The following is a 23,325-nucleotide window of genomic DNA, read 5'->3' as shown; positions in this document are numbered from 1 at the left end:
TGTGTTATACAGTATTCTGTAGACTAGCGCTGTATCCATCAGCCTCAGTGGTTTAACAGAATTCACAATTTTATATCATCTCCATGTTTTTGTTCAGTGTTTTCTCACTACAATACCCAGCATGCATAGAGACAAATACATCATAGAACCACTGGGATTCTCTGTGCTGTCACCCAATCCTGCTTGCTACACACTTAAAAAAGATGGGTCTTCAGTAAAGACAAAGGTTCAGTATAGAACCATGAACACTCAAAGAACCCTTTGCACGCTTAAATGGTTCTTAGCATGGTGAACCTGTTGTTCAGATTGATGGAGAATGTGCTGTAGATGGTTCTTCGTAGCACCACAAAGTGTTCTTGTATTGTAACAAGCCTGACATTGCAACAAGAAGAACCCCTTTTGGTGGGAACCCTTTTCAAAAAGGTTCTATATAGAACCATCTACAGCACATTGTCCATCAAGCTGAAGAACCCCTTCTCAATGCCAAGAACACTTTAATCATGCAAAGGGTTCTTTGAATGTTCTACAGCCACTGTAGACTCCCCAGAGACTTCCTATAGCCATTTTAGACTCCCTATAGACTTCCTATAGACATGTTAGACTCCATGTAACTGCCCATAGCCATTTTAGACTCTATAGACTCCATGTAGACATTTTACTCTCTAAAGCTATTTACGACTCCATATACACTCCATATAGCCATTTTAGACTCCCTATAGACTTCCTATAGCCATGTTACACTCCCTATAGACTCCCTATAGCCATGTTACATCTAGAGACTCCATAGCATAGACTATCCTATAGCCAGGTTACACTCCCTATAGACTTTCTATAGCCATGTTACACTCCCTATAGACTCCATAGCGTTTTAGACTCCCATAGCCCCTATAGCCATGTTACACTCCGTATAGACTCCCTATAGCCATGTTTACAGCAAAACATACACCCTATAGACTTCTATAGCCATGTTAGACTCCCTAGACTATAGCCGTTTTCCTATAGCCATTAGTTACACTCCCTATAGCCTTCCTATAGCCATGTTACACTCCGTATAGACTTTCTATAGCCATGTTACACTGCCTATAGCCATGTTACACTACCTATAGACTTCCTATAGCCATTTTAGACTCCCTATAGACTTCCTATAGCCGTTGTAGACTCCCTATAGACTTCCTATTGCCATTTTAGACTCTCTATAGACTTCCTGTAGCCGTTTTAGACTCCCTATAGCCATGTTACACTCCCTATAGTCTTTCTATAGCCATGTTACACTCCCTATAGACTTCCTATAGCCATTTTAGACTCCCTATAGACTTCCTATAGCCATGTTACACTCCCTATAGTCTTTCTATAGCCATGTTACACTCCCTATAGTCTTTCTATAGCCATGTTACACTCCCTATAGACTTCTATAGCCATTTTAGACTCCCTATAGACTTCCTATAGCCATGTTACACTCCCTATAGTCTTTCTATAGCCATGTTACACTCCCTATAGACTTCCTATAGCCATTTTAGACTCCCTATAGACTTCCTATAGCCATGTTACACTCCCTATAGTCTTTCTATAGCCATGTTACACTCCCTATAGACTTCCTATAGCCGTTTTAGACTCTACAGACGTCCTATAGCCGTTTTAGGCGAGGCTGGTGTCTCTCTCTCTCTGAGAACTCTTGTCTGTGTTGTGGTCTCAGTTTTGTGACAGCCTTTCTCACCATCAGGTGTCAGATTGGTCCGGGAATCAAAACCATCACTGACCACAAACTGCTCCCTGAGAGACATCAGCCGCCTCAGACGGTCTACCATCATTAGACTTAGACTAGACTACAGCTAACACACTCTCTACAGGATAAGAGTTAAAGAGAGAATATAAGAGTCCGTTACTGTCTTAAAGACCTGCCTCTAATGCTAACCTGTCAGCTGTACCTTATTAAATTAGCTAGCATGTATACTGCAGTAAAGCTGTTTCTAATAACCGCTGCTGAATTATTAAAAGGCTACATTTGGGCCCCTCAGCCGCCCGCAGATCTCCGGATCACCGGATTCTTTCTAATCATCTCGGTTCGGTCCGATCATATAAGGAAAACAGACTGGATCACTGAGGGAGATCCGAGAGCGGGCTGAGGAGAAACGCTTCACCCGGAAAATAAGGAAGAGCTGCAAACAGAGGCAAAATAAAAGTCACGCACTGTTTTACCAACTTTAACCACCAGAGGGCAGCAAAGTCTCTAAATTACACCACATATCCACCACCAGGCGCGTTGGATGACCCGGTCCAAAGCTTCCTTTCTTCATTTTATACGTACTGGAATTGAAATTAAATAATGAATTTGACCTCAAAATGCAGAAATACTATGCGGCACAGTTAACGGAGAATTCCATCATTTAGAGACATTCAGAGTGGTTTGGTGTGAAATGGTTCAGATGTCTTTACAGCGGTGGTGATAGGAACCAGGGGTCGCCATGACTATAACACAAATATTGTCATTTTATTTACTATCCAAAACCACCAGTGAACCTACACGAGTCTTCTGAGTTTATATGGAATGTGGATGATGGAAAATAGTGGCAAATCTGAAATAATAAGTTCTTTGGGGACTATTTTGCCTCACAACACCCAGCATGTATCCCTCCACCATGAATGGATTAAAATAAATTGATTAAAATACATTTTAAGTCAAAAGCTTATCACAAAATTATCATAAAACAGAGTCTCAGTCATCAGGCAGTGAATTCATAACCATTTCATGTAGTAACTTTCTGTGAGGGAGCTTTTAGAGGTGGACGTCTGGTTCCTATCACCACCACTGTGAACAGTTCTGACTCTGTAAGTTTCTCTAGAACAGAGTGTTTCACACCAAACCACTCTGAACGACTGTTTATGTCAAATATTTAATTATATAGAATTTTTTTTTAAATCTTGGGCAGGATGTAAATCAGCCCCACCTTGGCTAATTCATATTGTTCTTACAGCCTTCCGAAGGTTGTGTTGATCCACTGACGTCCAAAATAACCAGCTCCTAGTCATCTGTAACAGCAGATAAAACAATGTGGATGCCAAGAATCAAACATTATGGACGGCTCGGCTCTGCTAGCCAATTTACACCAGCCGCCCCCGATCCCAGCATAGGCCGCGCCCCTGTGACCAGTGATTGGGTGGTCATGACTGAGAGTGGAGGTTTATACTTTCCACTGTCAGCAGAGGCAGTGAGGTTTTTCACTGCTGCTCAGTGCCACTGGACTACTGTGCCTCTTGTAGCTCAGCTTCAGAACCAGAGTGAGCTGTACAGCCCGTTCCTCAAGGAGTCCCTGGATGAACCACCAGCTCCTGAACGGCCTTTTGACTATGACCGACTTCTGTACTTGGACTGCTTTTCATCCATTCTCTTGGTGGGTGTTCACTAACAGCCGTTTTCAACTGATGAGTCATCCTACAATTAGGGGTTACATTTGACATCAGGTAAAAAGGAGTTCCTGGATAAATCAGTTATTTTTCAAAGTACTGTTGTACTTTATTTCTTAGCTTTGATGCACTCAGTAATGCCAACTATGTTTTGGACAAAGTGGTGTCATTTTTGTAATAGTTTGGATCTCACTTTATTTGGATAGTCCACTACAGTCCCCTATAGATGATCTACAGATGTTCAAACTGTTAACAAACTATCAGTTGAAACTTCATTCTAAACAGTGGTGGGGTTAGGATTTGGACCAGGGTGAGGGTTGGGTTCAGGTTTTGGGTTGAGATTAAGGTTAGGGTTAGGATTAGAGCCAGGTTTAGAGATATTTAGTAGATATTTAGTTTAATGTAACTTGAAAGTAAATGAAGTATCTAAAAGCATCTTTATTTGGATATTCCAAATAAAGTGTTTCCGAGCAGAGAGAATAACAAGTAAACCGACTGGATGAAAAGTTATTATTTTGGAGTTGTATATTTGGTTTTTCTTTGGACAGCAACAATATACTTTTTAGGGTCGTCCTCACAGGTGTCACCACATGAGCGTTTTCCTCTCAATATGACGTTGTTTTACTATGGGTATTAAAAATAGAAAATAAAAATAATATTAATAAAAAATAGCTAGTTATCCTAGTTGACAGTTAATTAACTTACTCAAAGGGATTCAGGTCAGGACTTTGACTCGGCCACTCCAAAACCTTAATTTTGTTTCTTTTGTGCCATTCAGAGGTGGACTTGCTTGTGTGCTTTGGTTCATCGTCCCACTGCATAACCCAACATCGCTTGAGCTTTAGGTCACAAACTGATGGGTGAACATTCTCCTTCAGGATTTTCTGATAGAGAGCAGAATTCATGGGTCCATCAGTTATAACAAGTCATCCAGGTCCTGCAGAAGCAAAGCAGCCCCAGTTTTCTCCATTTGTGGATAACGGCTCTCACTGTGGTTCACTGGAGTCCCAGAGCCTCAGCAATGGCTTTGTAACCCTTTCCAGGCTGTGAGATTTCAATTACTTTGTTTCGCATCTGAATCTGAATCTCTTTAGAACGTAGCATCATTTGCTGCTTTTTGAGACCTTCTAGCTGCTTCACATTAACAGACAATTTCTATTTAAGTGTTTAGATTCAACAGGTCTGGCAGTGGTCATGTCTGGCTGTGGCCGGTGCAATTGAACCCAACAGTCAACTAAATTTGGTTAGCCATTGGCCCCTAAGGGGCAAATACTTTTCACATAGGGCCAGGTAAGGCTGAACAGCGTTTTTCCTTCAATAAATGAAATCAACATTTAAAAACAGCATTTTGTGTTTACTTGGGTCATCTTTGTCTAATATTATTATAATATGATCTAGAACTTTCAAGTCTGACAAATATGCAAATATTAGAAGAAATTGGGTAAGGGCGCCAGCACCGTAGACTATGAAGATAGTTTAGGTGAGCTGCATGAAGTGCATGTTTTCTCAAAAGGCTGCATGGGTCAGTGTCTGAAACCACTTATCACCTTGGGTGATATACTGCACTTTACAGTCTGGTGTACGCTGTCGGAGCTAAAGCTAAAGCTAATCTTACCCTATGTTACTTTATTTTGCTCTGCAGTGCTGTTGTCTGTCGGGCCTGTGGAGTCTTCTGCCATGTTCATCGAAGCGAAGCTGCATGTTGCCTGTCCGTTAGAATACATGGATTATTGCTTTGATGGGATCTGTTACTACAGTCCAGAAAATGAGCCGTCTTGCCTGTAAGTACCAAGTAGTTCTACTGGGTCGAGGGAGTGACTTGCGTCGTTACAGATAGATGGATTTGTTCACCCAAAACACGTTATTGTTTTATTCAGTCAGTGGTCAGATAAATATTTCTTGCTAGCTATTCTGTGTGGCGTAGGGTTTGGCGGTATGGAAAAAAAAGTATATTGTGATATAAGTTTTCTCGATATGCTTCACGATATTTTGAACCACAGACGAAGTGCACTAGTCGTGTCATGTTCAAAAACTGCTATGAAAAAAACTGAATAGAATTATTATTATTCAACTGTTCACGTACCGCGCTGCACTACATCCACAGGACGCTGTTGGTTGGATATTTTTGGTTGGTGGACTATTCTCAGTCCAGCAGTGACACTGAGGTGTTTAAAAACTCCAGCAGCACTGCTGTGTCTGATCCACTCAGACCAGCACAACACACACTAACACACCACCACCACGTCAGTGTTACTGCAGTGCTGAGAATGACCCACCACCCAAATAGTCCCTGCTCTGTGAGGGTCCATGGGGGTCCTGACCACTGAAGAACAGTGTAAAAGGGGGCTAACAAAGTATGCAGAGAAACAGATGGGACTACAGTCTGTAACTGTAGAACTACAAAGTGCACCTATATAGTAAGTGGAGCTGATAAAATGGACAATGAGCGAAGAAACAAGAAACTCTGGAAGCATTTGAAATCGCCAAAAGTATGAAATGAAATGAACCTTTTTAGCCAACTGTGCCTGAACACATCAGAATTAGACCTCCGCATTTAACCCATCCATGCAGTGAAACACCACATACACACTAGTGAACACACACACACTAGGGGGCAGTGAGCACGCTTGCCCAGAGCAGTGGGCAGCCCTATCCACGGCGCCCGGGGAGCAGTTGGGGGTTAGGTGCCTTGCTCAAGGCTTCAGTCACGCACTGTCAGCTGAGGGGATTGAACCGGCGACCTTCCGGTCACAAGGCTGGTTCCCTAACCTCCAGCCCATGACTGCCCCCAAATTACGAATTAAAGGAGACCAAGCAGGTAAATTAATACGGGGTGCCAACAGTATTTCCCAGTCTGTTTTGATAATTCTGAGTGAAATAAACCACCACCCTCTATAAGTTTTAATGGCTTTGCGGTTGATCTCAGAGTGGTTTACAATAAGTGGGAGTGCTCTCTTTATGACGTTGTTGAAAGATCATAAATGTTTTCTGGTTCTATTCGCTAGGACTCTGAATTGGTCCTTAATTTTACTAGAGTGACGTCCACAGAGTAGGCAGTTCTGATGGAGGCTCTGTAGATACGATGGTCCTAGTAGGTTATGACAGACCGACGTGCTTTGAGAATCCGGCCCCAGAACCGTATCATCAGCATTTTAACTTTCAATCCTCCTTCATTCTGTCCCGTTGCCATCACACTAGTTAAGGTTAAACTGAATAGTGTTTCACATTACACCACTAAAACCTCATTTTGCTCCACATTATCCAGCCTCAGGCTGTTTATATTTTCATTTCAAATTCTGGATTTTTCTTGCAGATGTAAGTGGGGATTCACTGGACCGAGGTGTCAGCATAGAGAGTTGGGTGAGTTGCATGAAGTGTTTTCTCTGAAAACTCAACTCAAACCATGGCACTTTTCAGTCTGTTGCATGCTGTAGGAGTTACCATAGTATTTATTTAGGTGTAAATGATTAAAATTTTAATTTGAACTTACCCTTTATTGCTATCTTTTGCTCTGCAGACTCGTTCCCCGAGCCTGAGGAGTCTTCTGTCATGCCCATCACAGTAAACAGCAACAAAGAGAAGGAGAATGTTGCCTGTTCGTCAGAATATCAAAATTTTTGCATTCATGGGATTTGTCAGTACTCAGCGGAACTAAATCACGCAGTTTGCATGTAAGTGCCAACAAACAGTTGTCTTGCATTGTTACCAACAGATTCATTCTCGAGAGATTTTATTGTTTTATTCCGTCAGTGAGTATCTACATAACTTTCAATGAGGAATGGCCAGTCTTCAATCTGTAGAACTAAGAAAACAGACATTAACAAACATATCCATCCTAGTATCAAACAAACAACATCTAGCATAACACCAAGAACAAACGGTATCCAAAACAGTATCTGGAGTGCTCTCCAGAGCAATGGCATCATGGGCGGCTCTGGGGTGCTCTCCGGGAGCATCAGGCAGCACTGTTGACATGACTCTGGGGTGCTCTCTGGAGCATCAGGCAGCACCATAAGCGTGGGCAGCTCTGGGGTGCTCTCCGAAGCACCACGCAGCACCCAGGCATCAGCTGGTTGCAGCCAGGAGGGCCAGGGGAAGTCCTTGACCTGTACCAAGGGCATACATTCCCTATGCTCACCTTCTCAACCCTGCAAACCTGACCTGCAGTCAGGAGAGGGAGAGAGGGATAAGCCAAGTCAAGGTTGGAGGGAGGGGAAGAAACCAGACTAGGATGGGCAGGGTAGAGGGCTATCTCTGTGCCATATTCCCCGTCCATCCCTGAGAGCACTGCAGCCTCAGCAGGAGTTGGGAGGCAGTGGGTGGGCCAAGGCTCAGGGATGTCCAGCTCCACAGGCTCGAGCACATCTGGTGGCACAACTTTATGGTGGTGTGGGGAAGCTCAGCCACTTCAAAGGCCATGCTCTCCTTGTCATCCTCCTCGGGATAGACACAACAGCAGCAATATCCGTGGTCAGTGTTGTCGCAATCTGCCGCCCAATGCTGCTCTCTTGGGCACCACCTCCCAGCAGGTGCCAGGTGCCGCCTCTCCTCCTGGGGCGTAGGGGCCAGTTAATCAGCTCAGCCAGTTCGCTGCACCATCTCCTGTGGGTTGTCAAGCTTGTTGTTCCAAGTCCAGTAGAGGAGCATCAACGGATCCAGGAAAAAGGGGTTGAGCTGCTGGCTCTGGATTCTTTTATTCTTTGTTTTCTTTGCCCTTGGCATTTTTCTTATTTTTTTTAAATTTAAATGCAAACAGAAAAAAACTAAAAAAAATTACCTTGCTTGGCTTCCAGTCACAGAAACTGCATTCTCCATCACATTCTAGGCCGGGGTAGGGGCCGACACACACTGACTGGGAAACCCAACAAGAGCTCAGGGACACGTGCACACCAGCTTGAGTGAACCAAAGTGTGTTATTTACACATGTCTAAGTGAAACAAAGCCAAAACTTAGCGTCTCCAAAAAGTCCTTTCTTTTCCGCGTTTGACCGGAAGACCAGCATCCTCTCTCTTCTCTCCAGAGAGAGCTCAGTGTAAAAGGTGTCTGTGCTCCTCTGATTCAGCACAGCTGTGTGTGATCAGAGGAGGAGCACACGTCTTGCCGCGGAAAAAGACTCCAGCTCTTCACTGCCACACATGGTATGGTACCCACTGTTTTCTGGCACAAAGAAAACTATGGTATGGTTACTGTCATATCTCTAGCATGGTATCCATTGTTTTTTGGTGGAATGGCACGGTCAGTGTGGTATCTCTACTACTATTGTTAAACCATGGTTATACTACTATGGTATAACTGCTGTTACTGTATTATCATACTATCAGAGTATCTCCACTATGGAGACACCTCTGGGGCTTGGGGACAAGCATAACAGGGCTGCAACAGTGGCTGTATGACTCAATTTCACTTATCCTCATATTGAGCATAGACTAAACTTCATCCAGAACCCCATTTTTCTGGCATTTGGGTAAACGATATGGGCCACTGCACATAGTCATGCCAGGAGATTTCTCAGTGTTGTGTCCTGTGAGATCAGTGTGGCCAGACAGAGATAAACCTCAGCTTGCAACTTGGCAACCTCTACAGTGGCCTCATCTAACTGGGTTCTGACTGACCTTTTTAGGTACCTCTGGACCCAACTTATCTCTCTCATGAATTATTGTCGCCAGAGCAACAGGGACCACCTCGCTCCATGATTTAAGGAGATTGAGGAATAATAATTAGCAGTGGTGATCCATGACTATTAGAGCTGGGTTTTTTCCTCACATTTTGACCAGGTTTTGATTTATGGCTTGAACTGAAGGCCTAGCTTAATGATAATGCTTCTGCTCAGAACCCTCACTTTGTATCACTGTGTTTTACATATTGCAAGTCTTACCATTATGCTCCATATCTTTTTCTCTAAATCTGTATATATTTTAACTTTAAGTGAATTCTTTTTACAGATGTAAACCGGAATACTCAGGCGAGAGGCGCAGCACACCTGTTTTGCCTGATGTTCAACGATTATCTGTTGATAAAGAAGAGAAAAGCTTACCTATCAATAAGGAAGCGGAAGGCTACAACCAGAACACAGGTCTGTACTTGATGTGCCTCTCCACCACTGACACCTAGTAAACCTCTCTGGATTCGTATGCAGATATACATTTAATCTTATTCATGGATGCAAGCAGATATATATTCAAATTGATTATGTTTTATGCTTTCTTTGCTTGGAACCGGATATCTGCTGTCAGACAATGCTTTGGATCTCAGAGGATGACTGTTCCTTGAAAAGACTTCTTCTGTCTTTGCTTTGCTTTTAATTTATGAATGGATATTCTTTGTACAGCTCCAAGTTTTTAAATTTAGTACAGTTGTGCTAAATTAATTAACATCCAGCAATTTACCTGTATACTTTGAATGGTGGCTTGAAAAAAAATGTTATGAATGATGCTTTGAAGTTATCCTCCACCTAAACAGCACAAGGACAAGTCTCGAGTTTCGATATTGCTAAATAGTTTCTAGCAAAGTATCTGGTATTTGTCATACCATTTGATCAGTTCTGGTTGTAATGAGAACAGTAGAGCATAGCATTATTAAACATTTAAGATGCCAAATTGTTAAACTAAAATTTAGGTTTAACTGATTTAGTCTTTAATGATTTATAAGGTTGACAGCCCTAGAGGTAAAGAAATTTGCACTACATTAGGCTGTCACACCATATGAACCATATTTGATAAGAACCCCGCATAAGGACCACACGTGTCAGGCTCCAGTCCTCGCGGCCCAAAATACTGCAGACTTCAGCTCACTGCCTCATTAAACACACCTGATTCAGCTCATCAGCTCATTAGCAAGGCTTTCATGAACTGAATTCTGAGTGTTAGATGAGAGCAAATGCTAATCTCTGCAGCACTTTGGCCTGGGAAAGTCCCAAGTTTGATATATAGAATATGACGATAATTCAGATGAGCTGCATGAAGAACACCTTTTCTCAAAAGGCTGCAGGCTCTGAGACTCTGAAACCACTCATCACGTTGGGTAAGATACCTCACTTGACAGTCTGATGTACACTGAGATAACGCGGTATTCATCTTACCCTATGTTACTTTATGTTGCTCTGTAGTTCCGTTTTCCGTCGGGCCTGGGGAGTCTTCTGCCATGTCCGTCACAGAGAACAGCATAAGAGATGAAGGGAAGCTACCTACTGCTTGTTCATCGAAATACAGGGATTACTGCATTCATGGAACTTGTTATTACATCGTGGATCTAAATGAGCCATCTTGCCTGTAAGTACCAGGTAGTTCTACTGGGACGAGGGTGCAACTTGCGTCATTACAAATAGATAGATTTGTTCTCCCAAAAACGTTGTTGTTTTATTCAGTCAGTGGTCAGGTAAATTTTTTGTGGATAGCTATTTTTTGTGGTGTAGGAATGCAGTTTTACTCTGGCTATGGTCATGCTCCTAGTAATTTACTCTAGAAGCATTTGAAAAGGCATTTGAAAAGTATCTTTCCACAATTATATTACAGCACTTTCTTTGTCCACTCAGTACATCCATAAAAGATGAACTGAAATCAGCCCTTTCTAGAGCCATGACTGAGTTTCTTTGGAGTACTCTTCTTTTGCAACCTGCTTCAGGTCTCCCGGATACAAAGGGTGCCTTCTCCAAACTGCTGCTTTGAGATCTTGCCACTGGTGTTCTTTGGGATTGAGATCTGGACTCACTGATAGAACAGTCCAGTGCTTTGTCTTAGATCATTTCTGGGTGCTATTTAATGTATGCTTTGGGTCATCGTCCTGCTGAAAGACCCATGGCCTCTGATGGAGACCCAACTTGCTGAAACTGGGCCCTCCCTTGTGCTCCAAAATTCTTTGGTAGTGTTTGGATTTCATGGTGCCATGCACACATTCCAGGCACCTGGAGCCAAAGGCAGCATAGCAACCCCAAAACACATGCGAACCTCCTCCATGTTTAACTGTAGGGACTATGTCTCATTTTGTTTTCTGTAAAAAGATCAATGATGTGCTTTACCAAAGAGATCTATTTTGGCTTCATCCACAGGACGTTGTCACAGAAGGCTGTGGGCTTGCTAATTCTAGTTTTGGCTTTTTTGTGTCTTTGTGTCAGCAGTGGGTTCCTTTTGGGCCTCTTATGGCAGAGTCCTTTTTCCACAAGCTGACACTGATGTACCTTGCTTCTGTAATTCATGTAGAATTTGTCTGGAAGTTGGTTAAAGTTCTTTCTGTATCATTCAGACAATCCTTCGCTCCAATCTGTCATCAACTTTTCTTTTCTGTCCACGTCCAGAGAGGTCAGCTGCAGTGCCATTTTCTGCAAAACTTCAGACATTTATATCCTCTGCTTTTGCTTCTCCATGCTTGGTGTGGTGCACACAGACACACAAAGGTTGACTTAACATTTTTCTTTTTAAACTGGTTAAAACTATGATTTCTATATTGCCTACACTTGTAAGCTGCCAAAGGGTGTTTAATTACAAATTAAAGGAGGTTTACCTGCTTGAAATCCAATAATCTCTTAAAATTAATAAAGGGTGCCAACAGTATTTCCCAGTCAGTTTTAACTTTCAACCGTCCTTAATTCTGTCCCGTTGCCATCACACTAGTTAAGGTTAAACTGAATGTGTTTCACATTACACCACTAAAACCTCATTTTGCTCCACGTTATCCAGCCTCAGGCTGTTTATATTTTCAAGTTCTGGATTTTTCTTTCAGATGTAAGTGGGGATTCACTGGACCGAGGTGTGCGCTTAGAGAGTTGGGTGAGTTGCATGAAGTGTTTTCTCTGAAAACTCATCAACTCATACTATGGCACTTTTCAGTCTGTTGCATGCTGTAGGAGTTAACATAGTTAATTAACACAGTATTTATTTAGATGTAAATGATTCAAATTAAAATATGACATCCTTTATTGCTATCTTTTGCTCTGCAGACTCGTTCCCCGAGCCTGAGGAGTCTTCTGTCACTCCCATCACAGAAAACAGCAAGAAAGACAAAGAGAAGGGGAATGTTGCCTGTTCGTCAGAATATCAAAATTTTTGCATTCATGGGATTTGTCAGTACTCAACGGAACTAAATCACGCAGTTTGCATGTAAGTGCCAAGTAGTTCCACTGAAGTGAGAGAGCAAACAAACAGTTGTCTTGCATTGTTACCAACAGATTCGTTCTCCAGAGATTTTATTGTCTTATTCTATCAATGGTCAGATAACTACAACTGCAAAGAAAACATTGTATAATGTTGCATGAAGTAAACAATCCAACTGTAATAAGCATACAACCAAGTTGGGGCTTCCCTAGGGAAAACTGCTGAGGACAGCATCAATGAAAAGAAACAAACAAAATCAAACAATCTACCTGAATCCAAAACAAAAATAAAGATGTCTATTCCAACAAAAAATTAAACAAAACATAAATACATAGTGTACAGTTGCACCCAAAATAGCCTGCACGTTTACCTACATTTTAAAAAAGTTACCAAATAGACCAAACTTACCAAGGACACAAGATCACCAACAGGGCTCAACAGTTTTTAATCAAAGCTCTTAGTTGTGCAAAACATTATAAAATATTATAAAGCAAACTGTCTACAGCATCTTTTTTACAAACAAAATAGCAGGCTACTTGACAAACGATTCATTAAGTGGGTCCTTGATTAATGGGAAGGGGTACAATGGCACTTCTTGATAGGGTCCTTGATTAACAGGAAGGGGTACAGTGGCACTTCTTGAGAGGGTCCTTGATTAATAGGAAGGGGTACAGTGGCGCTTCTTGAGAGGGTCCTTGATTAATGGGAAGGGGTACAGTGGCGCTTCTTGCAAGGGTCCTTGATTAATGGGAAGGGGTACAACGGCGCTTCTGAGATGGCAGTGGATGCTTCTGAGATGGCAGTGGGTTAACCAGCTGACCTCTGTAGCTTAACACACACCACCTGCGTATATCACCACAAATTCCCAGCCAAAAGAATCGTCCCAAGAGCCCTGACATGGGATTACTGTGGTTTATTGGAGCCAAGAAATATATCTGAGTGTTCTTGGTCATTCTATACAACTTGTCTTTAATAACTGAGCAGTAAGGATATGAGAGAGCGATATCTAGCTCGAGCACTCGAACATCGATTACTTTCTCTTGATCAAAGCCATGCTTCACGATTTTGTCAGTGGAAAATCACCCAGGGGAACCTAGAAGGTGGGTCAGTGGGTGAAGTTGTAGTGCATGGCCTGCCTTTTTGTGATAGGCCTTGCCAGCTGAAGAACCATCCTTTGACCCTTTGCAGTAGCTCAGCACTTGAGCTTTACTCTTGTGATGATATTGATAACATAAAAAAAGAAGAAAAATGTATTGAATTAAATAAAATATACCTTGATTCCACTGATAGTCATTAATAAGTGAAAATAAAATGTTACTTTAAAACACAGTTAAAACACAAAATTACAACATCCAACCCTCACTTTGTTTCACTGTGTCTTATATTTAGTTACTCTTACTAAATCTTTATGCTCCATGTCTTCTTGTCTCAGTCTGTATATTTTTAAGTGAATTCTTTTTACAGATGTAAACCAGAATACTCAGGCGAGAAGCACAGCACACCTGTTTTGCCTGATGGTCAACGATCACCCATTGATAAAGAAGAGGAAAGCTTGGCCATCGAAAAGGAAGAGAAAAGCTTACCTGTCAATAAGGAAGCGGAAGGCTACAACCAGAACACTGGTCTGTACTTGATGTGCCTCTCCACCACTGACACCAAATAAACCTCTCTGGATGTGTATGCAGATATATTTAAATCTTATTCATGGAAGCAAGCAGATATATATTATATTCAAAAGAAATTATGTTTTACGTTTTCCTCGCTTGGAACCGGATATCTGCTGTGTCAGACAATGCTTTGGATCTCGGAGGATTATTGTTCCTTAAAAAGGCTGTTGTGGTTGATCCCATTTGTGATCTTCTGTTTTTGTGCTTTAGGGTATCATCAAATTATGAATGGGTATTTTCTGTGCAGCTCCAAGTGTTTATCCTTTTAAATTTAGTTCAGTTGTGCTAAATTACTTAACATCCAGCAATTTACCTGTATGCTTTGAAAAAAAATGTTATGAATGTTGCTTTGAAATTATCCTCCACCTGCACAACACAAAGGCGAGTCACTCTGTATGTCTAAAATATGCAAAGTAAATAAAGCAATCAGTGAATCCAGTTGCCTCAATATGCATTAATTACCGTTGTTTCTATGTAATTATATCTTAAAGAGAAAGGTGCTTGAGCTTTATGCTGTATATTTTGCTCTATAATCATTTTTGTACATTTACTGAATGCCTTGGTTTTATGCACCTGCATAATGGATGAATTAAAATGCTGATTTTGTCTTTATGGTAATCTTTGACACACCTATGCCTGTGTTAATCTCTGATCTAGGCTAAACATTCCTGATCTGGTAAATATATTTTGTTCATGGCTGGAAGTATTTCTTGGTCATCCACTGTAGCCACAGGATTTGTGGTTGCTGTAATGGTAAACAACAACAGAAACAATGACATGACACATAACTGGACAAGAATTGCAATTAGCTGAGAGGTTTGTTTCAATGTTTGTCCATTGTACAGAGATAAATTAAAAGAGTCATCAGTGCCAAATTACTTACAGACTGCACTTTTGAAAATGTAAACCTATGCATTGCTGGAAAAACCTATGCACTACTGGCTTTTATACTTTGTTGTCTTTTATGGCATACGTGTTGTTGCAACACCAAATATGTTTGTCATTTGAATTTATCTGAATATGCTGTGCACCCCTTGATCAAGTTAATTTCTATCCACACTGTGAAAAGTAAAGCCCTATCAAAGAAAAGGTACTTTTTTGGTTTTTGTATGTAAGAGAAATGTTGGGTTTGTTGTAGCAGTATTAGTTTCACTTGTATCTTATGAAATAAGACTGATAGAACTGCTCCAGGAAATAAGACTGATAGAACTGCTCCAGGCTGGTCTGAATAAAAGATTGTGCAAGTGAAAATCTGTTTTTAAAATTGAATGACACATACTTACTAAATACAGGCAAGTCTCAAGTCAAGTCCAGATTCTGTTCAGGCAAGTCACAAGTCAAGTTCCGAGTCAGTACAGGCAAATCTCAAGTAGAGTCCCAAGTCAATACAGGCAAGTCTTAAGTTTGATCCTGAGTCAATAAAGGCAAGCCTTTAGTTGAGTTGAGTCAGTACAGGCAAGCCTTAAGTCCAGTCCTAAGTCAATACACATAAGCCTTTGGTCGAGTCCCAAGTTTATACAGACAAGCTATAAGTTGGACACTGGGTCAATAAAGGCAAGTCTTGAGTCACGTCCTGAGTCAATACAAGCAAGCCTTAGGTCGAGCCCAGTGTCAATGCAGGCAAGGCTTAGGTCAAGTCCAGTGTCAATACATGCAAGCCTTAATTCAAGTCCTGAGTCAATACAGGCAAGCCTTAGGTCAAGTCCAGAGACTGCTAACATTTTCTGCTTAACGTGCAAAAGTTTGAGGAGCTATCGGCAACTGTTTTGTGGGTTTTTCTCTTAAAACCAGTCATAAATTATCAGCAGTGTCTCGAAGGTCTATTAAGGTCTTTAACAATGGCAGCAGATACAGTGGCTAGACAGAGACACAAGCCTTGAACACATGCTGAAAGAAAATTTCAGAACACTATTCAAACTCTTAGGATCAGATGTATGTATAAAAGAAGGCACAGCACGAAATATATCTTCTCCTATCAGGGCTTAGAGTGGACTGCCAACATGGGGCCCTAACATTGTGGTCAGCGTTTGCCACCAGTTTCATCACTGACTGGGGCCCCACTACAGGTGGGCACAATTTGTAGCCCACAGTGGCCCTACACTGGTCCCACATGGGCGTGTTTTCTGGGTTCATACATAATATGAGGGCAAAAGGTGTCCAATTTGCACTTAACACATCTGTGCTTCAGCACCTAAACATATAACTTTGTTACTGTTTGTTACTGTTTATCTATGCAATATACCTTTAAAAAAGAACTGCAGTTGATTTTTTCCTCACAAAGTTTGAATTCGAGGACTAGGCCTCCAATGGCATTTTAGGGCCACTGTTAATAAAAATAAAAACAGCAGACTTGAAAAAAACAGTTGTAATATATATTTCGGTAATAAAGTCATAATATTTGGAGGATAAAGTGGTCTAACTGTAGGGGGGCTGCCATAATGCGTTGGGGTCTCAGTTGCTGTACTGGCACCGGAGTTCCACTCACTCCTGTCTCTTTGTGGATCATTTTGATCATCATTCTCACTGTCTGTGAAACTTCATGTCCTCTTTGAACGGTGCAGAGATGTAGCACTGATAGCCGTGTAGACGACCCTGCCTGCGATTCTCCTTCAACAAAACAGACAGACAGTTTCCTCCGAGTCCGTCTGGCTCTTTATTCTAGATAACCACGGTTTCCTGCTCAGCAGTTTCAGCCGTTTCTTATACTAATAACAGGCTGGTGCTGATGTGCAGGAGAGACAGGGAGACTGAGTGTTTCTTTATGGGTGAATCGATATGAAAGTATAACTCCACCAACTCACTGCCCCTCATTTAACACGAGGTGCTGCCTTCACTTTCCAAAGCCTTTGGCCACAATACTGCATACCTTTCTTGGTATTAACGCCACTGTAATGTCGTAATTCTACAACGTTTTTTCTTGAAATATTACGACTTTATTGTCAAAGATATCACAGAACATGTAATATTGCACTGTTTATGACTCTCTTGTATATTATGAGCCAAGTCTTTCCTTTTATTAAAACTGCTTTCACTTCTCAGAAACTATGATGCATTTAAAGTGAATTTGGTCTTGTGACCAAGTGCCTAGCGTTGCAGTACACCTGACCCTAACGGAAGCTGCGGGCACAAGTCTTATCAGGTCTGCTCGGGGTGTATTATCTTTTATTCACAAACATATATCAAATATTATAGTGATCTTGAAGATGATGATCTTCAAAAAAGATCAACAAAGTGCTAAAAGTATATCTCCATTCAGTGAACAATGAATTTAATATATCTAATTACTTACATAAACAATAATGTTGAGTTGGCGTTGTTGTACACATTTCCACTCATTCAGCTGCACCTCCTATCACAACCCTCCCGCACTATCATGGGGCAGATTGCCTTCTCAGAAGTTCTATCAGGTCAGTTCATCAGCTGAAAAGAGGAAATGGTTTGCAGTTTCAGTTCAACTGCCTATATATTAAAAAAGTCCCTGAACAGCTTGAACTGTAAAGACTGAAAATGAGACATGAACGACAAATGCAGATAATTTCTAAGTACCACTTCAAGTAAAAGATTAAAAAGGTCCCATACGCTATATGTACTGCTAAATAAATCTGATTAAGCCTGTAAATGAGCTTGTAAAAAATATGTTTGTCTGAATAAAGAAATAACTTCCTTATGGGGAGCATAAGAGTGACTGATTAATTTGTCATAAAGTCTGTTATTATGATTTATTTTCATTTAGTTATTTTTTAATTATGGATGTTATGCCCTCCACTAGGTGTCGCCACAGGGCAGCGATGGGACGACTCTACATAATGGCAAAAGAACAAGCATGCATAAAGTGCAGAACTATGTGCAGCTAAACGTGTTTTTGTTATTGTGTTGTTATAATACGTCTATTAAAGTTCAACACAACAACTGAACAGTGTTTCTGTCCATTCAACATGCCCCTTTGTGTAGTTTAGGACAATATAAAATTGGCAATGAGCATCTGCTGTACTTTAAACACTGTTAGAAACAAAGGTACATTTTTCATTCATCAAGGCACAAACAGTGTAAATGTTTCCTCAAAAGGTACAACAGTCATTTTAAGGTCCAATTGTGCACCTTAAATAAGTTTTTCCAGGTGAAAAGTTCGTATTTGTACCTTTTCATAACCGACTTTGTACCTTTCATGCGACTTCTGACTGAAACATGGACATGTGAAGCGTGTAATCTGTTCAAGTGACATTTTTTAGACTTTTATTCTGCAGTTTCTCAGTGAATCATATAGTGAGTAATTCAAGCCTGTGATATTAATGACGGAGCTGTTTAGCCAGTTGGCTCTTTTATTCTGTTCGCTAGCTGACCAGCCTGGTTGCAGTTAAGAACATAAGTTGTCAGTCCCTCAGTTTAAACAGAAAACAGGTTCTTACTTCATCAGTACACTCGGTGCTCCATGCGATCAGCATTAGAGTCAAAGTTTCATCCATTAACAGCACAAGGGTTTTTCGTGCCATGGCGCAGTGATAGAGTTCAGTTGTTGTGAGGTGATCATACGGGTTTGATATAGGGGATTTTACAAAGGCTTCGAACACGGCTCAGCCAATCAGATTTTAGGACCGGAACTATCCATTTCATAAAGTTTAATAGTAGACTTACTTTCATGCAACATCGCGCAGATGTGTTAGTTTACTGTCAGCATGGACGCAGCAATGTTTGAATTTTGTTTATGAAGATTTTAATGCCGTGCCATTTCACGAACACACCGTAGCAGCTAAGGGAAACCAAAAAAATAGAGAAAAACATTTTTATGAAGGAAACAAAAATGCAGTTCAGTTTCTCCAGTGTAAATGAGAATATAAACATCAGACACTGTAATAAAGCAGCAAAGCTATATTTTAGCTCACACAGTCTCTCAGCTCAGATGAGAAAACTGAGTCAAGGACTGAACATGTAAGAGTGAGTCTTACTCATATCCACACAAAATTACACCTGACCTGCAAAACAAGCCACAAATCAAAACCAGCAATACAGACATCGACGTATGTGTGACTGTAGACAGTCATAACAGAGCCGTTTCCGCCTCCACAGGAATATAAAGGCTAACTCACATTAGCACTGCAGTGCGAAACACGGCATCTTCAGCAGAGCTTTCAGCTAATTAGCCTCACAAAACCACAGCGTCCAACATGGATTAGAATATATACTGAAAACAGCGACAGTATAAAGGAGGGAAAGGAGTTACAAACACTACTGAAAGACTGAAGACCTTGTTCCAGCGAGGGGCGCCATTCGCAGTTCTTCCCGTCCACCTCTCTTCATTTCTTCTAGCGTTCCCGCCAAGAGCAGGACTCGGAGATTCACGTACGGTACAAGAAGCGTCATGTCAGAATAAGAGTCCCCCATCCTGCCGTGCAGCTGGGTCATTCTCCATTTGGAGTGGGAATTCAGGTGGATACATTCTTTAAAAAATCTATTTCTTTCATCCCAAAACTAAATAATCTTAATATGTCCATTATCATCTCCTATTATCATATATGAAAAAAGGAGCTTAATTCAAAACATATTTCACAGTCGCTGGTGTTGTATGAATATGGTGTAACACCAGTGACTATGACTCCAGTGACACTCTGGTTAAAACTCAGGATTTTGTAAATGGGCCCACTCATTGGTGGTCAGGTGACCTTGTGTATTTAAAACCAGCAATAAAAATGATATACGGCATTAATTTGACAAAATTTGAATCATCCAGCCATTAAAGCTCATAACACTGGTGACACATAGAGATTCTGTCCTGCCTGATAAACAAAATTATTAATAAATTAATGAAATATAGTGAGCGAGTGTGACTCGCCTTCTCATGCCTTGAAATGCTTCCTCTCTAATGAGCCTTGACCCAAAGAAGCAGTTTAATAGAGCTGAAAATACTGTGTTAAAATGTAGGAGTCCTGATAACAGCAGTGACCAAACTCTCTGTGACAAATGAATTTTTAAAATAAAACAGATCTTTTAAATGTAGTAAAATGTTAATGATATAAAAAATAAACATGAATCTGTTTTATACAAATGCCTCAGTTAAACCTCTTAAAAATATTGTTTTATGTTAAAATGGTTTCTCAAATGTTGAAAATTGGTTTTTGTGATGAGCTGTTTTTTGCAGATGCAGAGCGATTATGAAACAGAGAAAAATGAAAGAAAAATCAGAGAATCATAAGGGAAAAGTATTATTTATTCTTAGGTAAACTGTGTACTGAGCTGTGCCTGATATTTTAAGCATCTTTTCAAGCCCTGCAACCTTTGTGACATGGTTTCCCTTCCAAATGGAGGATGACCCAGCTATTTCACACAGATTAAAACCAGTGCAGGACAGAAACATTCTAAACATCAACGAAAAAAAAATTCATTCAAAACATCTCTTACAGTCTTGTTTATTGTGAGCTGTGAGTTTTATTTGCATTTTGCTACACACACTACCATGTCAGTGTCACTGTGGTGCTGAGGATGGACCACCACCCAAATAAGACATGGACAAGAGCAGCCCTGTTGTCAGAAACTGACCAATGATGAATGGGGTAGAGGTGGGCTGATAAACTGTGCAGTAACAGATGAGCTAAGGTCTGTACACCCAGGGGATGGAATAAAAAGACCAACGCTTGTAGCTACAAAGTAGAAAAATGTACTAATACACTTGTTTACTAGGTGACTCCCAACCCAGAAAGACACTGTCAGTGTGATTGACAGGATGTATGCTAGGATATCTCGTTTTTTCGTCCTGTTCTCATTGAGAGGTGATTCTGAGAGCTGTGGTGATTTTAGTGTGCAGTTTACATCAGACGGTCTGTGCACCTCTGGGTGCAGATTGCCTGAGACTAAGGCCTAGTCCCATTTCACCCCTCGCCCCTTCCACTTAGCCCTTAGCCCTCCGTTTTGCATGTTCTCGTCTAGGAGTAGGGTGTCCTGATTCTTGATGAGATAGAGGGGTAGGGTGAAGTGTTGGGGCTACATGATCCTCCAAATGGAGGTTTTTCAGAGACACTCCAAACAGAGAGTTATGAGAAAAAAAGAAAAACCGGCGAGATGGCTGAGCAAGAGACCAAAGAAACCCATAAAGTATAAAAAATTAAGATCATTGTATTATCTTAGTTTATTTGTCGTTTAAATGCATTATGGTCCTTCATAACAAATAAAAGAAATGCCAGTACTATGCTGATGTCTCAGTAGCTAGCTAGATAAACTTCCCGTTCCACCTTAAATGGTGCAGCAGTTACATTCTGGAAGCTCAAGCATTAGAACTGTTCCATTTAAGGTGGAACAGGAAAATTCAAACAAGAATCTGGTGAATATCTGACTTCAGCTTCATATCACTGAAGAATTAGTAACTAACTAAAAGCAATCTACTAGCAAAATTAGGATCTGGATCATACCCTGGTATCTGGTAGGTATATTCATAAAATATTATTTACAGCTTCTCTTATTACAGGTTTTACTGTGCTCCCCTCTCAGGGTTACTGTGGATTCCTCCAGCCCCTACAAGAAGACGCATTCGTCTGTACCTAGCATTCCTATAGGAATTAAGGTGAGTATACACATCATTCACATTTTCACCACAGTTTAAAAGAGTTCTAATTTAAATTTGCTGTCATTGGGTGTGGTGTTCAGTGCTGTTCTGATGATGAGACAAGTCTCTGTCTTCATCACAGGCCACCTCCAGTATTGTATAAGACTGAATATGTTAAAGGATTAACCACTCAAGGCAAATCGGTGTGCAGGTGATTCCTACAAAGATCTAGTAATTTTATGATGTTAATTTATGCAAAAATACTGTGTTAGCAAATGATTGTTGGTTTACTGCAGATAGTGTTTTGTGTGTAAACAGTTAAGAAGCTGTAAAACTCAATAATAAAATCTCAGAGACACCAAACATATGTTACTTACTGATCATTAACCAGATGATTAGGTCAGATTTGAGAAAACAAATCCTAAACAATAATTCAGTAATTAAAAACTAGTATAATCAAGACTTTTGTTTGAGACTGCATGTTAACTGACAGCAGTAATACATGGCAGTGACAGCAAATGGTTCACCTTTTCTTAGCTTATTTTCTAACAGGAGTCAGACATTGAATCTTTGTCAGATATTGGATTATGGAAGTAAAGTTGCATTCAAGTGGGAATGGCTGCGGTAACTGTAGTGGGAAGTGGGAAGTAGGAATTTGGCCAACACATGATGCAAAAAGCGTTTTGCATTTGCTAAAGTACAGAACTTTGACTAGATGTCTATGATAGGCAACAAATCATTCAAGCAACATTAGCATTTGTTGGAGTTTTTAAAGTGTTACTGGCTTAGGCCCAGCTAAAGAGACTTTGGTGTGGGGTGTCGTTCAAGGCCCTAATTCTGATTGGTTTAACAGAATACTTGATGTCAACATCTTTCAAATGTAGTTCCATCCAGGATGTGAAATACCCCCTGATATTCAGGGGGTCCTGTGTTGGCTGGCTACTCCATCGTTAGCTGGCTGCTAACTTACTCACCACACCGGTTCTAATGCTTCAACGGCAGTAAAATGTTTGGTTTAACAGTTCTTCTTCTTTAAAGTCTCTGTTCTAGTGTGGTTCTGCGCTCTTCCTCACATTAACTGAGATCTTCCTCATCTCCTCTTCTGTCTTCAGTGTGAGAAATGAGGAACAGCAAACTCTTCCCTCCAAACTCTTAGGAAAGTTTTAATCAAGATCATCTGGGTATGCTGAAGAGAGGACATCAGCTCACTTGTGAAGATCATTTACTTTGGACTTTGAACGCTTCTACAAGTTTTGACAGATAATTAAATTTTCATAAACAATCTCTTAGTGCCTCTGAACATTGGATAACCCTGGGCAGTTGACCAGGTTGCCCATATGATAGGTCCAGCCATGGCAAAAGGGGAAAACTTTGACCCTGTGGTAGATGCAAGCATGATGAGGACTCTCTGTCAGGGTGCAACATCTTCCCATGCCTCTCAGTTATCTGCACTGTCTTGGAGTGATGTGACATTTTTAAGAGAGGCGAACAAAACAGGTGTGGAAAGAAATGACAGAGCTGCTGGGGAAACCAAAAAGAAGCCTCAGTTGAGAGCCAAGAGAAAAAAAGTAAGAAAGCGAGAAAGAGAGATAATAATGTCTCCCAGTTTTTAGCAGGCAGACGGCAGACTCTCCACTCT

At 40.9% G+C, this 23,325-nt stretch overlaps 1 protein-coding gene across 2 annotated transcripts; it reads left to right on the top strand.

Moving 5' to 3' along the window:
• The first annotated feature begins 3,241 nt into the window (after positions 1–3,241).
• On the top strand, positions 3,242–14,504 carry LOC118827406 (neurogenic locus notch homolog protein 2-like). 2 transcript variants are annotated; one of them, XM_036598758.1, is made up of 9 exons: positions 3,242–3,389; positions 5,045–5,183; positions 6,716–6,762; positions 6,920–7,073; positions 9,345–9,475; positions 10,508–10,670; positions 12,118–12,164; positions 12,335–12,494; positions 13,953–14,504. In XM_036598758.1, the coding sequence occupies exons 2-9, from the start codon at positions 5,080–5,082 to the stop codon at positions 14,149–14,151; spliced, it is 1,005 nt and encodes a 334-aa protein (XP_036454651.1). In that variant the 5' UTR covers positions 3,242–3,389; positions 5,045–5,079; the 3' UTR covers positions 14,152–14,504. The 2 variants fall into 2 exon arrangements, with proteins under 2 accessions (XP_036454651.1, XP_036454652.1); XM_036598759.1 differs by lacking the exon at positions 3,242–3,389 and adding an exon at positions 3,402–3,459.
• Positions 14,505–23,325: the final 8,821 nt, after the last annotated feature.

This window comes from Colossoma macropomum, unplaced genomic scaffold (genome assembly GCF_904425465.1).
Source record: "Colossoma macropomum unplaced genomic scaffold, Colossoma_macropomum, whole genome shotgun sequence".
NCBI lineage: Eukaryota > Metazoa > Chordata > Actinopteri > Characiformes > Serrasalmidae > Colossoma > Colossoma macropomum.
This window is presented reverse-complemented; position numbering and strand designations above follow the sequence as displayed.